This window comes from Helianthus annuus, chromosome 13 (assembly GCF_002127325.2).
Source record: "Helianthus annuus cultivar XRQ/B chromosome 13, HanXRQr2.0-SUNRISE, whole genome shotgun sequence".
NCBI lineage: Eukaryota > Viridiplantae > Streptophyta > Magnoliopsida > Asterales > Asteraceae > Helianthus > Helianthus annuus.
Window position 1 is genome coordinate 7,492,911 of NC_035445.2, and position 21,547 is coordinate 7,514,457.

General features: G+C 36.5%; 2 protein-coding genes and 1 long non-coding RNA gene across 3 annotated transcripts; 1 reads left to right on the top strand and 2 right to left on the bottom strand.

The window, feature by feature from the left end:
• The first annotated feature begins 232 nt into the window (after positions 1 to 232).
• Positions 233 to 8,224, top strand: LOC110897402 (CDPK-related kinase 7). The gene is made up of 12 exons (XM_022144152.2): positions 233 to 404; positions 532 to 1,612; positions 2,706 to 2,836; positions 3,286 to 3,327; positions 3,405 to 3,513; positions 4,687 to 4,765; positions 4,863 to 5,159; positions 5,886 to 5,998; positions 6,131 to 6,238; positions 6,612 to 6,674; positions 6,771 to 6,938; positions 7,734 to 8,224. The coding sequence occupies exons 2-12, from the start codon at positions 1,115 to 1,117 to the stop codon at positions 7,869 to 7,871; spliced, it is 1,746 nt and encodes a 581-aa protein (XP_021999844.1). The 5' UTR covers positions 233 to 404; positions 532 to 1,114; the 3' UTR covers positions 7,872 to 8,224.
• Positions 8,225 to 12,094: 3,870 nt separating this feature from the next.
• Positions 12,095 to 14,130, bottom strand: LOC110902418. Its single transcript, XR_002571096.2, has 3 exons — positions 13,989 to 14,130; positions 13,407 to 13,474; positions 12,095 to 12,337 (listed from the first exon to the last, which is right to left on the bottom strand). It is a non-coding gene; the product is annotated as an uncharacterized LOC110902418 (long non-coding RNA).
• A 2,710-nt stretch (positions 14,131 to 16,840) lies between these two features.
• Positions 16,841 to 17,470, bottom strand: LOC110900423. The gene has a single exon (XM_022147313.1). It carries the CDS (start codon positions 17,468 to 17,470, stop codon positions 16,841 to 16,843), a length of 630 nt encoding a protein of 209 aa, XP_022003005.1.
• Between the last annotated feature and the right edge of the window lie 4,077 nt (positions 17,471 to 21,547).

Sequence of the window (21,547 nt, forward strand, 5' to 3'; positions counted from 1 at the left end):
TTCAAGTTTTAAACAGACCGTTAAACTCTCAAAACTAAACCGTTTAAATCTCAAACATACCGATTTGCTTCGGATAAACAGTTTAGTCGATTTCAACGGTTTATTACCACCCAATTCAAATTCTTATTCAAATTCTTGCATTTTTTTTCATAACTTAAAAAGAAAAAGAAAAAAATAAAAACAAAAAGCTTGAAAAAGCATATAAAGAATAATGGATGGTTTTCATTACCCATTTCTTTTTCTTGTTTCTCTCTGCCAAGCATCTTTTCTTCTTTCCACTTTTATGGGTTCCTTTCTTTCCACTCTCACCTCTCAACACCCACACTTTACCTTCTTAAACTTAAACCTCTAGTGCTTCTCAACCTCTTGTTATTCTCACTCAACCATTTCTTCACAATCTTAAGGTATACCCACATCTCAATTCTTGTAAATCTTACACATTATTATAATTATTATTAATTATATTGCTTCTTTGATGTTAAAGTTCATTACTTTTTTCAAGAATCAATCTTTTTCCCCCTCTTTTTGCAGGAAAACATAATTATTTTCAAGAATTCTGCTCTTGTTCTTAGTGGGTTTGTGCTAATAAAATCATTGCAAGTTTTTTTTTATTTTTTTTATTTTTGTTTGGGGGGGTTTTATAAATTTCAAGAATTTAGAGGCTCATGTGGTTCAAATTGATAAAAAAAGTAGTTAAATTTTGTCATTTTGTTCAATGATTTAGCCTGTGTTTTTAATTTTCTTGAATCTTTATAAAAAAAAAAGTTTCTTGCTTTGATCCCTTGTTTGTGAATTTATTTTTATAAAATTTCAAGAATTTAGAGGCTATTATGGTTCAAATTGATAAAAAGTAGTTAAATTTCTCATTTTTTTTCAATGATTTAGCCTGTGTTTTTAATTTTCTTGAATCTTTATAAAAAAAGTTTCTTGCTTTGATCCCTTGTTTGTGAATTTATTTTTATAAAATTTCAAGAATTTAGAGGCTATTATGGTTCAAATTGATAAAAAGTAGTTAAATTTCTCATTTTTTTCAATGATTTAGCCTGTTTTTTCTTAATTTTCTGGAATCTTTATAAAAAAAAGTTTCTTACTTCAGTCTCTTATTTGTGAATCCATGGGACTTTGTCATGGAAAACCCAATCAAACCCTCGAAAATCAACTCGAAAACACGAATTCCCTCGACGAAATCGAACCAACAACACTAAATTCCACTAACAAAACATCAAAAACATCAAATTTCCCATATTATAGCCCAAGCCCATTTCACAACAGTTCTGCATTCAAGAACTCACCTGCAAACTCTAGCGTAAGTTCGACGCCTTTACGGATATTCAAACGGTCTTTCGCACCGCCATCGCCTGCGAAACATATACGGGCTTTGCTTGCTAGACGACACGGGTCCGTTAAGCCGAATGAGGCTTCGATTCCTGAAGGAAATGAGTTTGTGGTTGGGTTAGATAAGAATTTTGGGTATTCGAAACAGTTGTTGAGTAATTATGAGCTTGGCGAAGAAGTGGGTCGGGGGCATTTTGGGTATACTTGTGTTGCGAAGGGTAAGAAAGGGAGTATGAAGGGTCAAGATGTTGCTGTTAAAGTCATCCCCAAATCAAAGGTTTGATTTTTTTTTTTCTTTTTTTGTTTAGGAATATTATGTAGATTGTATTTGCCATTATTTATTTGTGTAATCGCTGATTATCTGATTCTAATTATTCAACATCACATAATTACTTTCGGAACCTAATGCCAAACACCCCCTTAGACTGCAGGGTGTGGGGGGCTTGGGTTGACATGTGGCGGAGGTGGGCTCCACATGGTGTGGCTTGGTTGGGCGTGGCTTTTTTTGGGTGTGGGGTGGCGTGGCTTTTTTCGGGTCAAATATGCCCAGCCAGTCCCAGCCATCCACATCATCTCCCCCCGCCCCACGCCAGGCTTCATAGCCACGCCAGCGGGCAACGCCGCAACCCACGCTGGCCCGTGTGGCTGAACCGGCGTTGCTTGGCTTCCCCCACCCCAACCTACGCCCCACACCCCACGGCCTTAGAGCTTCTAATATCTAGTATAGTTGGTATTATGATCATATATATATATATGTTGACCTTTTTTGGTCAAACTGGTTACATGTTAACTTATTAGCAGTGTTGGAAGAATCGGGACGCGATTAATCGGGATTTATTGGGATTATTCGGATTGGGATTTTTTTATATGTAAGCTTCAGTTTTATTTATATATACGCACACATTTTTATGTGCATTATTTAGCAAGACAAGGTTTAACCCCTCATCAACTCATTTTTTTAAGTAGACAAGATTAATCACCGAAATTTACAAGGTTTGATTGGAAAATGGCCGGAATTTGTCCAGAACCTCCACTTTTTGGCCGATTAGGACTGCCTAGGGCCGCTGTTGACCGTCTAACGATTAATTGGCCGATTAGAGGAAAATTACTCAGTGAACCTCCGACTAGCAACTAATCGGATCCTAGTCGGGATTTTTACAACCATGATTGTATCTATTTAGGTTGACTTTTGTGGTCAAACTGATTACATGTTGACTTATTAGTTTGATATAAAGACTTAAACTTGTATTACATTAAGCTTTATAAAAGCCACTAAAACAATAAACCCCTTTGTTTTAATATTTTGTTAAAGTCATCTTTGTTTTATTTTTCTTTTTTCTAATAATTTTTTTATTTTTTATTTTGTTTAGATGACAACGGCAATTGCCATTGAAGATGCTAGGAGAGAAGTAAAAATATTAAAGGCTTTAACGGGTCACGACAATCTTGTTCAGTTTTACGATGCTTATGAGGATGAAGATAATGTCTATATAGTTATGGAGTAAGTGTATAGACTCTCCATAGTTTATTACTATTACAAGTTTTTTGTTTGAGTAAAGTTCACGATTGGTCCCTGTGTTTTACCAAAACTATGGATTTGGTCCCTAGCTTTTCGAAAGTACACAGATGGTCCCTGTGGTTTGCGCTTTGTAACACATTTAGTCCCCAACCAACAAATCTAAAGGTTTTAGCATGTCCAAGTTAGGGACTAAATGCGTTACAAAGTGCAAACCACAAGGACCATCCGTGTACTTTTGGAAAAAAATCTGGGGACCAAATGTGTTACGAAGTGCAAACCACAGTGACCATCTGTGTACTTTTGAAAAGCTAAAGACTAAATCCAACATTTTTGTAAACCATAGGGACCATCCGTGTACTTAACTCTTTTTTTTTTTTTTTTTTTGAAGGCATTGTGCTTACTATTGTATGATATGTTTTACCTTTTTGTAGGTTATGCAAAGGTGGTGAACTATTAGACAGGATACTTGCAAGGTACATACATATTAATCTTGTTTACATTCCATGATAGTCCACGTTTTCGGTCAATGTGTAAATACTTGTTTTTGTAGGGGTGGTAAATACTCCGAAGAAGATGCGAAGGCCGTTATGGTCCAAATATTAAGAGTCACCGCGTATTGTCACCTACAAGGTGTGGTTCACCGCGATCTCAAGCCTGAGGTAAATGATTGATTATTTCACTTTTTTCGTATTTTTGACTTTTATAGTTGTTTATTTTAACTTTTAGGTCCTAACAAAGTTAAAAAGGAGTCTTTATATGACTTTTGAGTGTGAAATTAGGACTTTTTTTTTTACCTTTTTTAATTGGCTATAATGTTTTCCTTTTTTGAAAAGATTTTAATCCTAATTTACTAATTTGACCATAAGCAATCATTACAAAATGTTAGTTAGGTTAGGCTGGAGGGTGTGGTATAAAGCCCCTAGGGGCTTTATCACGCCACGTCAGATCCACCTAGGCGCCACGTCATATGGGGGGCTTTAAAGCCCCTCCCTTTAACTTGCATGCAATGGTTTAAAGCCCCCCTATTAAACAAATAAAAAAAAGATTTTATTGGTTGAAAAGAGGTGGGCCCCACCTGCACCCCCTTTTTTGCTCGTTAGCGTGCTAGCAGAAGGGCCATCCCCCCCCCCCCCCCCCCCCCCCTCTTCTTCCTTAACCGCCACGGTGTGGTCCATAGCGCCCCGGGGCGCTAAAAAAGGTGAGGTGGCGTTAAGCCACACCCCTGGCCTTATCGTGTTCCATAACTATTCGCAATCGTAATTCATTTATGGGTCACTTTTATGGTTTTAATTACGGTGGCAGTTTCGAACCATTTACTTATGAATGGATAGACCTGGATTTTTTTTTAAATCTCTGATGGGCCAAACAGATAAATTTAAAATATTAACTAATAAAGAAAAAAGTGATATGGGTAATAAGTTGCACAAAGTGTATTATATTGAAATGCATAAAACATTCTAAATCATTTTATTTGAAATAATTGGATTATCATTGATACGACATAATTTGAAATATCATATATGACACCCTAAATATGGAAAGTTTAAAAATTTGGATCAAAAAAGTGTTCAAGTCCACCCAACCCGGCCCGACCCTTTATCCGTTTCAACCAATATAAAACTACTAGTTTGAACCAAACCCGTTACCAAACCGACCCATTTACCGTCTCTATTTTTAGTCATCAGTCAATGCTTTTATGAAACTAAGGGTCAAAGTCAAACATTGCTTTTTTTAGACATACGGTGCATTTCGGAACTACAACAATACAAAGAATATAGACTTAGAAATTCCAAAATATTTGCTAATAATTTCTTTATTTCGTTTCATTTCAGAATTTTTTGTTTATATCTAAGGACGAGCATTCACTCCTTAAAGCCATTGACTTTGGACTCTCCGACTATGTAAAGCCAGGTTTGTTTGACCATGTTTGACCGATCATGCCTTTACTACATTTGACCGACTATAGTTAGGTTTGACCATGTTTTGACCGATCGTTAAACATGTGCAGATGAGCGGTTGAACGATATTGTTGGAAGTGCATACTATGTAGCTCCCGAGGTCTTACATAGATCATATGGAACAGAAGCCGACATGTGGAGTATTGGTGTCATTGCTTATATTCTTTTATGTGGAAGTCGGCCCTTTTGGGCCCGCACAGAGTCCGGAATCTTCCGGGCCGTTTTGAAGGCGGACCCGAGTTTTGATGAAGCCCCGTGGCCTTCTTTGTCAACCGAAGCGGTTGACTTTGTCAAAAGGTTGTTAAACAAAGATTACCGAAAAAGACTTACCGCTTCACAAGCTCTAAGTAAGTTTCAACGTGTTTAAAAGCAAATATATACTTGTTTTGTTCCATTAAAATTGTAACGTTTGACTTGACACGTAATTTAGAAAAATGTTTCTTTTTGTCCATTACGTGAAATGGTTCATTACACCTCTTTGGAAAAAAAATCGGATTGGACCCCCCCCCCTCCCCCAAAAAAAAGTCCCGTTTTTGTATTAAGCGGTTTGTAAAAAAAACTGTTTTTTCCGGCATAAAACAAACCGGTTTAAAAACTGGAAAAAAAAAAACGTTTCTTTAAATAAAGTGAATTTTTTTTGTTAATTGTTTGTTTCTTAATAACTGGTTTGGGAAAACCCGGTTTGAAACCCGACCCAAACTGGTCCAGAGCAGGTCGAATGTTATGGGTTTCAAACCGGTTTATTTTTAAACGATTTTTTTTTAATCCAGTAAAAAACAAACAGTTTTTTAAAAAAACTCGATTTTTCCATGTCTAGTACCGACCCATGATACAGCAAACGGAAAAAAACCCAAACAATAAAGTCGTAACGTAAATACAACCACAAGGACCATCCGTGTACTTTTGGCAAAAGTTGGGGACTAAATACGTTACAAAGTGCAAACCACATGGACCATCTGTGTACTTTTGAAAAGCTAGGGACTAAATCCAAAATTTTGTTTAACGACAGGGACCACCCATGTACTTTACTCCATAGTATTATATTAATGTATTTTTTGTGTTTTCTTTGTTAGGTCATCCATGGTTGGCCAATTATCACGATGTGAGAATACCGTTGGATATGATAATCTACAAGACCGTAAAATCATATATATGTTCATCTCCTCTACGAAAAGCTGCTTTAGTGGTACATACATTTTTTATATGTTTCGACTTTCGTATTTCCCTCCAAATATATAAAACCTCCTTTGACTTTTCGGGTCAACTCAAATTTAAATATCAAGTCAAATTATTGTTAAATTTGTATCCTACTTGGCAGGCTGTCGCAAAGACTTTGACAGTTACAGATCTCGGTTATATTCGTGACCAATTTGTGTCGTTAGGGCCGAATAAAAGCGGATTTATATTCATGCAAAACTTCAAATCGGTACGCCTTTATTTATTTATTTAAGTTTGTGTCATAAGTGGTAATTTAATTTTTTACAAGAGTAAATTACGTTTTTCGCCCCTGTGGTTATATTACTTTTACTATATTAGCCCAAAATAAGAATTTTTAACATATCTGCCCCCATGGTCTCTATAACTAACTATTTTGGCCCATAAGTCTAACCATTTTGGCCCCCATGGTCTCTATAACTAACCATTTTGGCCCCCATGATCTCTAGACTTAGGGGGCAAAATGGTTAGTTATAGAGACCATGGGGGCAGATATGTTAAAAATTCTTATTTTGGGCTAATGTAGTAAAAGTGATATAACCACAGGGGCTAAAAACATAATTTACTCTTTTTACAATTTTCAGGCTTTATTGAAGAATTGCACCGAGGCTGTAAAGGATTCGCGCGTGCTAGATTTTGTCCATATGGTTATTTCCTAAAATACCCTTTTAGTGGTCAAGATAAATAAGAAATTGTGAAGAAACTCAATATGAAGTATGAACATTTTGGTAATTTTTTTGTAGGTGAGTTCTCTTCAATACAAAAAAATGGATTTTGAGGAATTTGGAGCGGCAGCCATTAGCATTCATCAGTTAGAAGCAATGGACAACTGGGAGCAACTTGCACGTCGTGCGTATGAGCTCTTTGAAAAAGACGGAAATCGCCCTATCATGATCGAAGAACTTGCCTCGGTATGTTTCTCTACCTCCACCCATGAGTGTTTGAGGTGGAAAAACGGGTAGGTCGGATAGTTTGGATAACAAGTCAAAAGGGGTTAACGGGTAATTCTTGGTATGGGTTGAAACTAGGGCTGTAATTGAGCCAAGCCGAGCCAGGTTGAGCTCGAACTTAAACGAGCCAGCTCTGCTCGACTCGTTTATTTTATCGAGCTGAAAAGTGGAGCTCGGCTCGTAAAATGTTCGAGCCAGCTCGTTAACTTTTTTATTTTTATTTTTTTACAAATATTGATAAACATAAAAAAATACACGTATCTATATGTATTATTGTAATTTTTCTAATATTTTAAAGACTGTATAATTTTTGTTTATTTTCTCATAGTTTTATATATAAATTAAAATGTTAACACTTCATTGCCCTCCCACATATTTTTTTTTATTTCAAAACATTTAAAATTAAAATTAATTTATATAAATTCAAATAATTCGAGCCGGCTCTTGAGCTCATGAGGCGACTAGGCGAGCCAGGACTAGCTCTAGCTCGGCCCGATTTACCGGGCTTTTTTTGAGTCAAGCTTTTTTCGAGCGAGCTTCGATGGAGCCGCGAGCTTTTTGAATACCCCTAGTTGAAACGGGTTAGGTTGGTCCGATACACTTTGTTCTATTTTTTTGTCTAAATATACGAATAATTAAAAAATCACTACGCCTTATTATAAACTCTGAACGCCACTGTTTTTGCACATATATATATATATTTTTTTCGGATACCAAATTTTAACAGATTTATTTTGTTTTATTCCATAAATGAAGGAACTTGGGCTAAGCCCGTCGATACCAGTTCACGTGGTTCTTCAAGACTGGATTAGACATGCAGACGGTAAGCTCAGTTTCTTAGGATTCGTTCGGCTTCTGCATGGAGCCTCATCACGCGCATTCCAGAAGGCTTGAATCATATAAACAAAAAATCGGAAAAAAAAAATAACGCCATCAGAAACGGGTGATACAAAATGTCTTCAAGAATTTGAAGCGAGAATCCACGAAACGAGAAACGTTCGCAAGTTTCGTTCACTCAAAAGACCATTTGCAGCAACCTCATTGTCAAAATAGAGAATTGTGTACATAGGTAGTAGTCTCAGTGTGTTTAGTTTACTAGTTTAGAAACTGCATAATGGTTGAGTGAATTTTGTGTCAGTTTTTTTTTTTTTTTTTTTTTTAATGTGTTGAGATGTATTGTTGTTATGTAACTTGAAACAATTTTATGTCATCTTAATAATGGTCAAAACAACTTGTTGAGTGAATTTCCAAATCTTGTTGTGTATATTTTTGTAACCTTATTGTGACGGTTCGTCGTCGTTCCTGGTCAATCTTGCATATCCTTTCGAAGTGTCTCCACGAGTAATTAAAGATGTATACTAGAAGCGTTTGCACTTATCGTGCTTTGCTTGTTGAAACGAAGGTCAATTGAGTTTATGATAGGACGAAGCCAGCGACTCACTGACAATGTAAGACGGGTTTAATTTGTAAAAATAATATTATTAAAATAATCATAAATAACTATGTCACTTATACTATATATAAAAATACAACTTCTAGCTACAATAACTTTTTATCTCTAAGTGAATATTTTTATTTACACCTCATAACTTTTAATAAATTTATCATACGGTCTCTTACCTTTAATAAAATTACTGTTTCCTTTTTTAACCAATTTCCCTGAACTTTTATAAAGTTAATTACACTCTCGCACTTTAATATTTTTTTATATACCTTTGATTCTTTTCTACGCACATCCTTTATGCTGGTAGCGTATTGATACCAAGTGAATCAATGCCAAACATTTTTAGAAAAAATGAAAAATATGGGGCCCATGCTGTACTGTTGTTTATGATCTTTTTACCCATGGGCATGTTTAGTTTGAAGCATGTGTAAGGGACCACAAGAAGAATAAATGCTATTTCACTTTAAAATAATAATAATAATAATAAAGAATAATGTGATATAACAATAACTAGTCGATTACCCGTGTTTGTGGTGTGAATTTGATAGATATTTGTTATAATACCGATACTTGGTATATCAATCAAAAGAAAAAAAATATACATAATTATTTAGGAAAAAAACTATCTTTTGAAAATAATATTTAGTTAAATAATAAAAGATATAAAAAAATTATTTTGTTGACTTTACATTTTTTTAGAACTATTAAATAAACAGTTAATCTTTTTTGTTTGATTCTTAAAAGAAACATTTGAGAAACAGTTATTTATTTAACCTTTCGCAAGGAATCTTGCATAATAGAAAGCTTATATATTGGGCTTAAACAGATGTACATACTAATAAGAATATATGGTGTGGAGTCTTATCTAGCATGTGGATGACACATTAGAAAAATGACGTGGTGTAAAAACGGAGGATGTGAAACGGGGCGTGAAAGAGTGATGTTATTCAACACGTGACACTCACTTTTTGTTATTATTTTATATTCAAAACTATAAAAAATGTATTTAATTTTTTTTAAATAATTAACAATGATGATAATTTAAATAAAAAACATTACATAATTTAAATAAAAAATTACATAATTAAAATAAAAAAATTTACGTAATTAAAAAAAATTACATAAATTAAAAAAAGGAAAGCTATAAAAACCAAAAACAACAACTGAAATCGTCACTATCTCACGCTACTTTGACGAGAGACTATCATTTTTCCGATAGTAATCTCGTCCCAAGGTTTTGTGATAAAGGTCGTTTATTTGGTTCTAAAAATCCTCACTATGATGGTTGGTACTTATTAAAAAAATAGAGTAAATTACATGATTTGTCCTTTAACTTTACAACAACTTGCACCGTGTGTCCTTTGTATTTAGAAATTACACCAAGTGTCCTTTATTTGAAACTTTTGCACACCACAAGTCTTTTACAATAACCTCCATCCATTTTCTTGGTTAAGACCAGACATGTGCCCCTCACGTGAGGGGCAAAACTGTCGGTTAATTATTTTATGTAAATTACATGTATTGTCGTTTAAAAAAAATCTCAGGTTTATATAGATATATATATACACACATATATAGGACGAATAGAAAGAAACCTCATATTAGTTAAGAAAACTAAGAAACCCAAATGAATAGACCTCCTTTTGCTACGTGTTACGTGTAACAACTTTTGCAGACTTTCAGCTTTTTCTGAAAAGGTAAAAGTTGTTATGTGACACGTGGAAGCCTCTGGTTGTTACAAGTAACACATCTGCAAAAAGGTGTAGCACATGGCAAAAGGAGATCTATTCATTTGGGTTTCTTAGTTTTCTTAACTAATATGAGATTTCTTCCTATAATTGCCCTATATATATGTATGTGTATGTGTATGTGTGGGCGCGTGCACAACGCCATTCATCAAATTAGGGTGTTTATTCAATTGTGTTTGTTCCTAGTTCTTTTGTATGAAACATGTGTATGGAATTGTGTTTAATTGCTGCAACTACAGGTGTTGTATAATGTATACATTTTTTTTGTTGCAATTGGTAAAACCTACTATCAATAGTCACATGATGTAAAAACCTACTGTATGCAATTTATTTGGTAAAAAAAACCTTGTTTTCATGTTTGGTGTATGTAATTTATTTGTTAAAAAATTGTTGTCATTAGCCCACATAATGTGATCAAAATCTACACAAAACAAAGTTTAAAAACCTCCCTCCACCTATCCATCATGTAAAGTGTATACCTCTCCCCATTATCTAGAGAATTATCCATGGTGTGTGTGGGGATTGTTAGGGTTTTTAGGGTTTAAATTTAGATGATTGTGTGTGAGAAGATGAGGAGACAATTGAATGTGCTACATATATTAACTTGTGATGTTTTTTTTAAAGGACAATACATGTTATTTAAATGAAAATGATAAAATGACAAATTTGCCCCTCATATAAGGAGCACATGATTAGTCTTAACCAAGAAAATAAATGGAGGTTAGTGTAAAGGACATGTGGTATGAAAAAGTTTCAAATAAAGGACACTCGGTGTAATTTTCAAAGACAAAGGACACACGATGCAAGTTGGTATAAAGTTAAAGGACAAACCTTGTAATTTACTCAAAAACATATATATTATAAGTATAAGATATTTTTTTACAATAAATAAAAACCATATTATACCTAAAACCGAATTCTCTAAAATTGAAAGCCAAGCTTTCGTCAACACCAACTCTTCATCATTTGTCCACGGATATACGCGACGATCCTCTTTTGTTTTTTTTCCTTCTTAGCCTCGGTTTTCTTTTTATGGTTTCGTTTTCTTCACGTAGAGGATTCGGGTGGTGTAGGTTGAGTTTCCGGTACGGATTCGGGTGTAGGGGGCGTTTGGGATAGAGGAGTGAGCGGTTGTTTTTGAGCTTGTATTTGTTGTGGAAACATAAAGGGTAGGTTCGCAAGAAGATGGTCGTACGCCATTATGTTCGGATCAAAGTTGCGGATCGGTTGAGACCCTTGAGGTGAAGTGGTGTTCGGTACTTCGCCCACACCATAGGGATTGTTCGGATCGAAGTTGCGGTCGTGTGGATGCATTATTTTCTTATAAAAAGTTGAGATTTTATAAAAATGAAGGATGAAGTGGAGTTGGGTAAAAGAGAGTGAGGTGAAAAGGTCGAGCTTTTTATGTAGGTGGGTTAAAATATTTTTTAATTGGATTATTTTTAAATTATGTCATTGGGGTCCAACGACTACATGCCACACCAATGAGTTAACGCCACATCGACCCACTCTTTACCTCCACGCCAGTGGAAATCCTCTCGCCCCAACCTCAACGGCGCCTTCCACGTCGTTGCCGGGTGGTGTGTCCGGCATGGAAATACCTAAACGCCACTAAAAACCACCCACGCCGTCTGATCTAAGGTGAAAAAAAAACCAAATTGTCTTATAAGTTAATATAAAAACAAGCACAGTTAAATGATCTTGATTCAAATAGCAACAAAATACAGATCACAACGTGTTTTTAGCAATTTATTAATAAATTTATTTAGAATAAATCCCCCTACCAAAATAAGAGTTTACCCTTATTTTTTAGGCCACACAAAGCACCTCTAGCGTAGGTGGAAGACCCTTACATTCACTTTATAATTCATACAATAAATATTGCATTTAAAATGCAATTATTATTAAAACATCGAATTAACGACATTTATATAAAGTTCAAAACCTTCAAAAGACGTTCACTAAAGTTTCAAAACCATATTGTTAAAATAAAACATACTTAACTTTTAAAACATGTAGACCATATTTACAAAAGTTTGATAACACAACACTAAAGTGTACAGTGACAAAAGTAATAGTTTTGTCTTTGCGGAAGCTCCTTTTTAGCACGTGTTCGGTTCTCTAACAAGACTTGATCATCATCCGCAAGTCCATTCCTTTACCTATAACTAAAATTTATCAAAACATTAGTTATTTGAGCTTACAATGTGGTTTAACAAGTTCCTAAAGTCAAAACACATCAATTAAACATGTTTTGCAGGTCTGAGCTTCTGTCATGGGGCGCGACCGAGGAAGCTAGATCTTTCACGGGCCGCGAGCCGTTCTCGCGTGTCGCGAGGGTGGAAGGGATCTCCGTCGCGTGGCGCGGGGGTCACATATTTCCAGCGAGTTTGTTTTGAAATCCTGCATTTTCCAGCTATGATGTTTTTTTACGAAAATGGACATAACTTGTCCGATATTGATCCGAATTGGGTCACGTTTCTTTTTACGTGATCGTAATTCGATCCTCTATAACATGAATCAAAATCCAATATTTGCATGAACAAATTTTTTTAATTTAAGCCCTCGGCTTATAAAAATTTCAAGTTATTTTGACCAATTTGAGTTTTAAACATCAATTTTGGTCAAAGTGACCATGAAGTTTATATGCCCATTATGTTTATATGCATTTTAATTATTCGACCCGTTTAACTTTGACTAGTTAAACAAATTTAGCACAAATCCTATATTAGGAATTTACGCATATTTCAGTCATACTCAAACTTGAGTTCATGACTTAGATTCAACGTAACCTTTTTCTCGGGTAACGATTATAATTTGTATTATTTCAAAATCCGACATCATTTCGATGTATTTATTCATGTAATCTTTCCAGATTACATCAAGACATCCTATTGAGTATTGACCCGTTTAACTTTATTAGCGAAATCCATCGCTTCATTTCACCAAAGTTTCATTACTTTAGTTGCTTTGACCCGTTGGTTTCCTTAACGATATCTGTCGCTATATCTTACCAAGCAATCACCAATTGATTCACATTGACCCGTCTAACTATTATAGTGAAATCCATCACTTTTATTTTATAATCATAACTTCTAACTCTTGTTTAAATTGTTCGGTTTGTTTATACGGAATCCACCTTTTTGACACTCTCCGAACTTCATAACGATACATTTATCATTCAATACAATTGGAAGTAAATAACTAACATTTTCTACGAAGCGTATAGCCACGTACCTTTTAAAGCTTTCCTTTCAAATGGTTATCCGATCCTCCTTGATTACTTGAGGTTCCACCTAAATTGCCTATAGAATTCAATTTGGACATATCGCTTAGAATTCATATTTCTATATTCAACACTAAATGCTTCTAACTAGTCAAATAAGTGATTCTTTCATATTTTTCATTTATTTCAAGTTCTTTCAAGCATTTTATCAAACATCTTATGTGCGAAATTTTTATTCTAACACAATCAAGTTCATGATGAATATTTTTAACCAAGTTAACTCATCATATTCAAGATTTGATATGTCATATCCACAAAGAACATTTATAATTATATACTAACTCTTAAATAACATCAATTTATCACCATCATCAAAGGGTTCATCCTTTTTAATCAAAACCCATATACTATTCATATGATAATTCATCAATTCAAGTGATTATGATTCAAAATCATCAAATTCTTATCTAGGGCTTATTCCTAGACTTATAATCATCCTAATTTCGTCAAAGCATCAATCAATTCTTCAATAATTTCAGTTATGAGAATTCAAGAATAATCAAAACATCACCACATATCAAATTTTCACATACCTTGTGATATACTAAGTATGATGATCACTAATTTCACTTGAAATTGATTCAAACTTGATTTTCCTTCTTTGATTTTTGATGTAGACGGATGAATTTAGGGTTTTAACAGAGAAGCTCTTGTACAGGGGTGTTTGGTCGATCAAGGCTCACACACAAGGTGTGTGAGTTTTGTAGTTATCCAGTGTTTTAAAACACTATTTTCACAATGACCATATTTAGCCCCTCTAGTTTTAAAGTATATAAAACTAGTTAAAATCCCTAAATTCCCATCTTTTATAATGAAATTTTAACTTGGTTAGTCATTCCTATTTCTAAATTTCACTATTTTATTTTTGATAATAATAATTCATAGTTTTAAGTTTCACTATTTTAGTGTGGGAACTACAGAGGGATTAAGCTACTAAGCCACAGTATGAAACTTTGGGAGCGGGTAATTGAGACTAGGATTAGAAGAGAAACTCAGGTTACGGTAAACCAGTTTGGTTTCATGCCAGGGCGCTCAACTACAGAAGCGATTCATATTCTATGAAGATTAATGGAAAAGTACAGGGAGAAAAAGCGAGATCTACATATGGTTTTCATTGACCTTGAAAAGGCTTATGACAGTGTGCCACGTAGACTGATTTGGGAAAGCTTGGAGGGTAGGGGAGTTCCTAGGAAGTATATAGACTTAATTAGGGATATATATGATAGGACTGTGACTAGGGTTCATGCGCCTATAGGAGATACAGAGTCTTTCCCCGTGGAAGTAGGATTCCACCAGGGGTCCGCGTTGAGTCCGTTTCTTTTTGCGGTTTTCTTGGATGAGTTGTCCAAGTCTATTCAAGAGACAGTCCGTGGTGCATGCTTTTTGCGGATGATATAGTCCTTGCTGAAACTAGACAAACCCTAAATGCGAGGCTAGAGGAATGGAGAGCAGCATTAGAAGGCAATGGTTTATGGATTAGTCGGTCTAAGACTAAATACCTTTATTGTAATTTCAGCGGTGCAGGTGACAACGAGGACACTCAGGTTATCATTGAAGGTCAAGTGGTCCCACAAATGACTAAGTTCAAGTACTTAGGATCGTTTGTGCAAAGGGACGGGGAGATAGATAGTGATGTATCTCACCGCATCTAGGTTGGCTGGTGTAAGTGGAGAGCAGCCACTGGGATATTGTGTGACAGGAGGTTCCCAACAAAATTGAAGGGGAAATTCTATAGGATAGCAGTTAGACCGGTTATGTTATACGGGACAGATTGTTGGTCCATCAAGAAAACATAAGCGCGCAAGATGGAGGTAGCGGAGATGAGAATGTTGAGGTGGATGTGTGGCCACACAAGGTTCAACCGAATAAGAAGTGAGGTTTTTAGGGATTGGTTAGGAGTAGCTAGTATATCAGACAAGTTAAAAGAGGGGAGATTGAGATGGTTTGGGCATGTGAAGAGGAGGCAGTTGACAGAACCAGTTAGAGCAGTGGAAACCATAACAGTGGAAGGAAGGAGGAGTAGAGGCAGGCCCAAGTTGACTTGGGAGGAAAGACTTAGGAAAGATTTGGTAGAGTTGCACCTCTCTGAGGACATGTTTCATGATAGGAGTTCGTGGAGATGTAGGATTAAGGTTAAGGACTTGTAGGTAAGGGTATAGACGTGCCCTAGCTTTGCCGTGGGAAGGGGTGTTAGTTTTCTTTTACACTTTAGGTAGGTCAACATATGATGATTTTCTTGTATCTATGCCTATGTGTGCTTGCTGAGGATCTATCTGACTACTGCTATGCTATTTACTTATCCATCTTTCATCTATCTGCCTGTTGGTTGTTTTGGAGCAGGGGATCTCTCAGGAAGCAGCCTCTCTATTCGTAGGATAGAGGAAAGGTTTGCCTACATCCCACATCCCCCTAGACCTTACCAATAGTTCTGCTATTTGTGGGATATACTGGGTATGGTTGTTGTTGTTGTTGTTATAATTATACATGTATCCACGCATGTATTATTTAATATTTTAGGGGTGTTACAGTAGGCTTTGTGGGTAACACAATACGGGTAAGGTAACCACGTTATAACATCAGCGTCACCCGTAGGCTTTATGGGTACATCTTGGTAAGGTTTGCCTCAAGGATAACTGGTAAGGGGTTGAGGGTTGGGATTTTGAAGAATTTAAGGTTTAGGGTGTGTTTGATTGATGGACGGAGTAAAAGAGTGGAGTCCATGGTTCTAGGGTACTTAGGGTAGGCGCCACCAGTATTTTGTAGTGTTAAGGTACTTTGGTTTAAATTTGACATCCCCCTCAGACCATACTATACTGGGTGGCGGAGCATGAAGAGGGGACATGAAGTGCCATGTAGCAGCCACGTCAGCATAGAGGCCTTGTAAAAAAACACGGAGTGAAAGGGGCATTAAACTCCCGTTATTAAAAAAATAAACATCAACCAACCCAAACTACACCCACCAATCAAGAGCCTCCACATCACCACACCAAAGTGCCCCACGTCAGTGAAGATCCTCGCGCCCCTTCCCCACGCTGCTCTCCATGCCATGTCCGGGGTGGTGTGCTCGGCGTAAACTAGCTTCCACGCCCGCTCGATATAATCTAATATGAAAAAGGGCAGACGTATTTTTAATAGGAGTGGGTTAACAGTAAATAAATGATTTTACACGATACACTTAAAATAAATAAAAAAATTATACAAATATTTCCTTTTATATGATTCTCGTAATTCTTAATGATTTGAAACTCAAAAAGAAATAATAATAAATAAAATAAAATAAAAGATTAAATTATTGTTTTCATACATTAGTTTTTTTTTTAAAGTTAACTTCAATAAAACCAAAAGACGGGAATCTCCAAGACGGAGAAACCCCCACTCAGACCAATTACATCACTTCAAAATTAAAAAACTTCCAACCCTTCCAATCCACCACACTATTCTTACTTCTACAACTAAACCAAAGAAAGCCCAACGATTTTACATCAGAAACAATCTCAGCCATGTTTCTACTAATGTTGTTAAACACCTTTTCGTTCCGGGCCTTCCATATGCGCCAACAAGTTAAGACAAATATACCATATACTATCTCCTTTTTACCCTTGGATAATCCTGAGTGGTCCACCGCTTGCAAAACGTCCATGATAGAAAATAAATAAATATTCGGCATGTGCACCCACCGGGCGATACCATTCCACACCTCAACCGCGATACGACAAGCCGCAAATAAATGATCAACACTCTCTTCAAACTCCTGACATAAGCCACACAAACGCTCCCCGTTTCCAATATTTCTTCTTCTTAGCGCCACTTTGGTAGGGATTCTATCCAAGCACGCCCTCCACATAAAAACATTACACTTCAAAGGAAGCCACTTGCACCATTCAAAGTTTTGCATGTCATCCACCGAGTCTTCACTTCGCAGCCAAAGTTTAACAAGCTGCACAGAAAAGGCCTTCGGCCCATCAGAGTTCCAAGCCCACTCATCGGATTTTTGCACCAATTTCGTTCCAGCCATTTAACGGTGGCAATCCACCAATTGTTGGACCTCCTGTATCGAACTTAGATACAATTTCCACTGCCAATGAGCCGCCCCTTCAAACGTACCACCACCGACCCTATCCGCCACAACACATCATTCGTCTTTCTCAAGCCAGAACAAATCAGGAAACACAACCTTCAAAGGAAGACTATGAAGCCATGGGTCTATCCAAAACTTAATAATCGTCCCATTTCCAACAACACCCCGGATCATACTGATACCGTTAATTCTACCCACTGGTAATTGGCCTCCATACTTTACCAATTTAGTCCAAGTCCCCAAGTACTTCGAATTATGCGGGTATGATTCCCATCTCCTTGATGAACCATGAATAGCGTCTATGACTTTTCTCCACATCGACTCACCTTCGCTTCTATAACGCCATAACCACTTAAGTAGTAAAGCGTTATTACAATCTCCAAGTTTACATAGGCCCAATCCACCTTTCTTCTTTAGTCTAGTAATCATGTCCCAACCAACCCAATGAAGTTTATTGAGATCCACATTGCCTCCCCATAAAAACTTCTTAACCAACGACTCGAGTTTATTTATCGAAAAATAATAAACGGGAGCCTTAAACAATGAAAAATAATAAGATGGAAGGCTTTCCAATACCGACTTAATTAGCGTCAATCTACCACCAACCGAGAGCACCTTAGCTTTCCACTTGGATAATCTCTTCCTATGACCCTCTACGTTCTAGTTATTGTAATTTCTTTCCTAAAAGCCAACACCATCTAATTTTTCTAGTTAAATTGATGCAGTTTCACGTGCGATCAAATGGCTCAAGAACAATTCGATAATCAAAGACGATAAAAAGAACCAAAAGGTTCAAGAACAATGTTCTTCAAATATTAATCAACCAGAAACTGAATAAACAATTAACCCTAGACCCTAATTTATAGTTGTGCATTACAATTCAAATAGGAAACTAAATAACAAAATATCAGGAAATTAAAATTCAAATAAATCTAAAATAATATCTGATATCCCTGCATCATACTCTCCTTCTTCGAAAAAACTTGTCCTCGAGTTTTGCCTTCAGACCAAAGCCACCCGGATCATAGGGAACATCAACGCGGTTCATATTTATTATTTACACGACCCGTCTAAATAGTTTAACTTTTCGAGTTGTCTCGCCCGGTTTGAGACTTGCATCACCTGGGTCGAATGGAACATTGGAGTGTCTCTTGTTCACTACCGACTTGACTCGCTTAAACAGCTCAGCCCCAACTTGATAGCTATATTGTTGTAAGCCATGGACTTCGTTGCATTTTCTTATAAAGTAACCATTAAGCTTAACAATTTTTTCCATGTTTTTTCACGTCATGATCATTCATAATCAATTGTTGAAACAAATTCTTACTCCACATCTTTGCTCCATATACAAATGTTAAATCATGAGTATTATCCTCTAAGAACAAAAATTTAACATTATTTTGTTTTACCAAGGGCCCATCAGAAGCCATATGGAAGATATCATGCATGCTACTTCCATATGGTGGATCCTTTACATTCATACACTTGCCGACAAGGAGGCTCACCATATACCTTTGAGTGGCGCCCATATTTGAAAAAGATACCATAGCTTCCGTAGGTTTATCATGATCTGCCTCATTAAACATACCTAATGCAGACTCATGATAATTATCATTAGTTTCGTTCTTCGGATTGTTCTCTTGAATAGTAGTCCCGTTAAGAAGCGTTTGCAAAAACGAACATTCTTCTTCATCGGGTTCAATACCGTCTTCATCGAATCTTGGTTCTTCTTCAGAAAAACAATCCTGACCAAACGGTTCCAGGAACCGGGGGTGGGGATGGCCGAAAGGATGCTCTTCCTCCTCGTTCCCGTCGTCCCGGACGATAGTTCACGATTCGGTTTCCTTAACGCGCATCTCCCGTCGTAACTCAAGATCTCGGACTCTTTGGCGGAGCCATTTGATCTCTTCAAGATCCCGGACTCGTTGTCTGAGTCGTTTGATCTCTTCAAGATCTCAGACTCGTTGTTGGAGTCGTTTGATCTTTAGATCCCATGAATCAGAATCAACTCTGTCGTTGCCTCGGTCGGCGGTTCTACGAACAGAGTGTCGATCTTCTCCACGAGCACGTGAACCACCAATGTTCTTGTCGATGCCTCGGTCGGCGACTCTTCGAACAAGAAAACACTCGCCTTCACGTAGAGCCATTTGAAAACCAAAGCTCTGATACCACCTGATGCAGTTTCGCGTGCGATCAAATGGCTCAAGAACAATTCGATAATCAAAGACGATAAAAAGAACCAAAAGGTTCAAGAACAATGTTCTTCAAATATTAATCAACCAGAAACTGAATAAACAATTAACCCTAGACCCTAATTTATAGTGGTGCATTACAATTCAAATAGGAAACTAAATAACAAAATATCAGGAAATTAAAATTCAAATAAATCTAAAATAATATCTGATATCCCTGCATCATAAATAAAATCACGCGCCTCATATGTGAGGGGCATTTCCATCTTTTAACTATACAGAGTGTTCTTAAAGATAGGGCTAAGCAATTTACAGTTCTGAACTGTCAGAACCAGAAAACTGAACCGGAACCGCCATTTTTATTTAAATAAAAAACTTGCTTAGGCTAATAACCTGGCTCAAATTGGCTTATTAAATGAGCTTTTACCAAAACCTCGTTCATTTAAATGACCAGAACAAATCCTTATGGGTGATGCAAATTCTAGAAAAAAGGTTAGGTTGTACTTGGTGAAAGTTTGCATAGCAAGATGCCCTTTGGGATTGATTGATTTTGTTTCCTAGGAAATCCATTTATGGTTAAGATATACTTTTATTCCTATCCACATAATCCCACCAAATAAACAATGCAAGGTGCGAAGCATACTAAGAAAAACATATCCTGTACGCATATTATATTCTTCTTGTTTTCTTTTTTAGTGGTACACTTGGGTGTTCCATAATCCATATTACATCAAAAGGAAAATAAATCCCCAAAAATTGCTATGTATATAATTATAATAATGATTAGAGTAAATTACGTTTTTGGCCCCTGTGGTTATATCAGTTTTACTATATTAGCCCAAAATAAGAATTTTTAACGTTTCTGCCCCCATGGTCCCTATATCTAACCATTTTGGCCCCTAATTCTAACCAAACCCTAACTCAGGTTAATTATTAGGCACATGACTTGCACATGATGGGTAATATGGTAATTTCACCTCCCCTTTAATGAGTTTATAGATAAAACCCTAGCCCACTTCATCTTCTTCCTGATTCCATCTTCTCTGTGATTCCATCTTCTTTCAAAACCCTACTTTCAGACCAGACCTTTCACCATACCATCATCACCATACCATCAATCAACCGTACCATACATACAGAACACACACATACATACAGAACACACACACTCCCTCTCTCATCTTTCTCTCTGCTCTTTCTCTCTACTACCGTATCATCACCACCATCACCGTATCATCACCACCACCACCGTACCTACCACCACCGTACCTACCACCACCGTACCTACCACCACCACCTCCTCCACCGTATCATCACCACCATCTCTCTCTCATAAACACCCCTCTCTCTTCGACGCAAAACAGATCGAATCACAAGATCAAGCCATTCGGTTCACAAATTGAAGCTTTCTTCTTCGTCGACGCAATACAGATCTGACTTGGTGAGAGGAGTGAAGGGTGGGGTTTTAATATGGTGACGGCTAAGGTTTTGATTTGGTGACGGTATGGCGGGTGACGGATTAATGGTGGCCAATAATTTCCCCTCACTCAATTCTGAGTATTGATGGTAAGATATGGGGATTTATGGTAAGATCAGTGCACTAGACAAACAAGAATCATCACCAAAACTATCATCTGAAGTAGAAGTGTTAACCAAAACTCAAAAAATTGTTCTTGAACTGCATAATGATAATACCCATAAAGCAATTGATGGACACGAGTAAGTTTTTGTTTTGGGTTATGCACCTTGGGATATTAGATTTGTATTTTGCTATGTGGATTTTCATATTCAGGTTTGTATTTTGTTATGTTTTTTGACAATT